The sequence below is a fragment of the Lottia gigantea genome, assembly GCF_000327385.1.
Source record: "Lottia gigantea unplaced genomic scaffold LOTGIsca_1185, whole genome shotgun sequence".
NCBI classification, from domain to species: domain Eukaryota; kingdom Metazoa; phylum Mollusca; class Gastropoda; family Lottiidae; genus Lottia; species Lottia gigantea.
The window spans coordinates 8044-9376 of NW_008707195.1; the positions used below are offsets into that span (position 1 = coordinate 8044).

At 33.2% G+C, this 1333-nt stretch overlaps 1 protein-coding gene across 1 annotated transcript; it reads right to left on the reverse strand.

Annotated features, from left to right (window-relative positions):
• Positions 1-100: 100 nt before the first annotated feature.
• Positions 101-301, reverse strand: LOTGIDRAFT_146818 (hypothetical protein; the record flags this gene model as incomplete). Its single annotated transcript, XM_009047903.1, has 1 exon — positions 101-301. A coding segment is annotated over one exon (201 nt), but the record flags the coding sequence as incomplete, so codon positions are not given.
• Positions 302-1333: the final 1032 nt, after the last annotated feature.

The window sequence follows — 1333 nt, forward strand, 5'->3', positions numbered from 1 at the left end:
ATATAATGGCAAGGCAATGTCACTAGATATAATGGCAAGGCTATATCACTAGATATAATGGCAAGGCTATATATCTTCATATAATGGCAAGGCAATGTCACTAGATATAATGGCAAGGCAATATCACTAGATATAATGGCAAGGCTATATCACTAGATATAATTGCAAGGCTATATATCTTCATATAATGGCAAGGCAATGTCACTAGATATAATTGCAAGGCTATATCACTAGATATAATGGCAAGGCTATATATCTTCATATAATGGCAAGGCAATGTCACTAGATATAATGGCAAGGCTATATCACTAGATATAATGGCAAGGCAATATCACTAGATATAATGGCAAGGCTATATCACTAGATATAATTGCAAGGCTATATATCTTCATATAATGGCAAGGCTATATCACTTGATATAATGGCAAGGCAATATCACTAGATATAATGGCAAGGCTATATATCTTCATATAATGGCAAGGCTATATCACTAGATATAATGGCAAGGCTATATATCTTCATATAATGGCAAGGCTATATCACTAGATATAATGGCAAGGCTATATATCTTCATATAATGGCAAGGCTATATCACTAGATATAATGGCAAGGCTATATATCTTCATATAATGGCAAGGCAATGTCACTAGATATCATGGCAGTCCTGCATCAGCTGATATAATGGCAAGGCAATATCACTTGATATAATGGCAAGGCTATATATCTTGATATAATGGCAAGGCAATATCACTTGATATAATGGCAAGGCTATATCACTTGATATAATGGCAAGGCTATATATCTTCATATAATGGCAAGGCTATATATCTTCATATAATGGCAAGGCAATGTCACTAGATATCATGGCAGTCCTGCATCAGTTGATATAATGGCAAGGCAATATCACTTGATATAATTGCAAGGCTATATATCTTGATATAATTGCAAGGCTATATCACTAGATATAATGGCAAGGCTATATATCTTGATATAATGGCAAGGCTATATCACTAGATATAATGGCAAGGCAATATCACTTGATAATAATGGCAAGGCTATATCACTTGATATAATGGCAAGGCTATATCTCTTGATATAATGGCAAGGTTATATCACTAAATATAATGGCAAGGCTATATATCTTGATATAATGGCAAGGCAATGTCACTTTGATATAATATAATGGCTATATCACTTTGATATAATGACAAGACAAAATCTCTTGATATAATGGCAAGACCATATCCTTTGATATATTGGCAAGGCTATATAACTAGATATAATGGTAAGGTTTTATCACTTGATATATTGTCAAGGCTATATCTCTTGATAT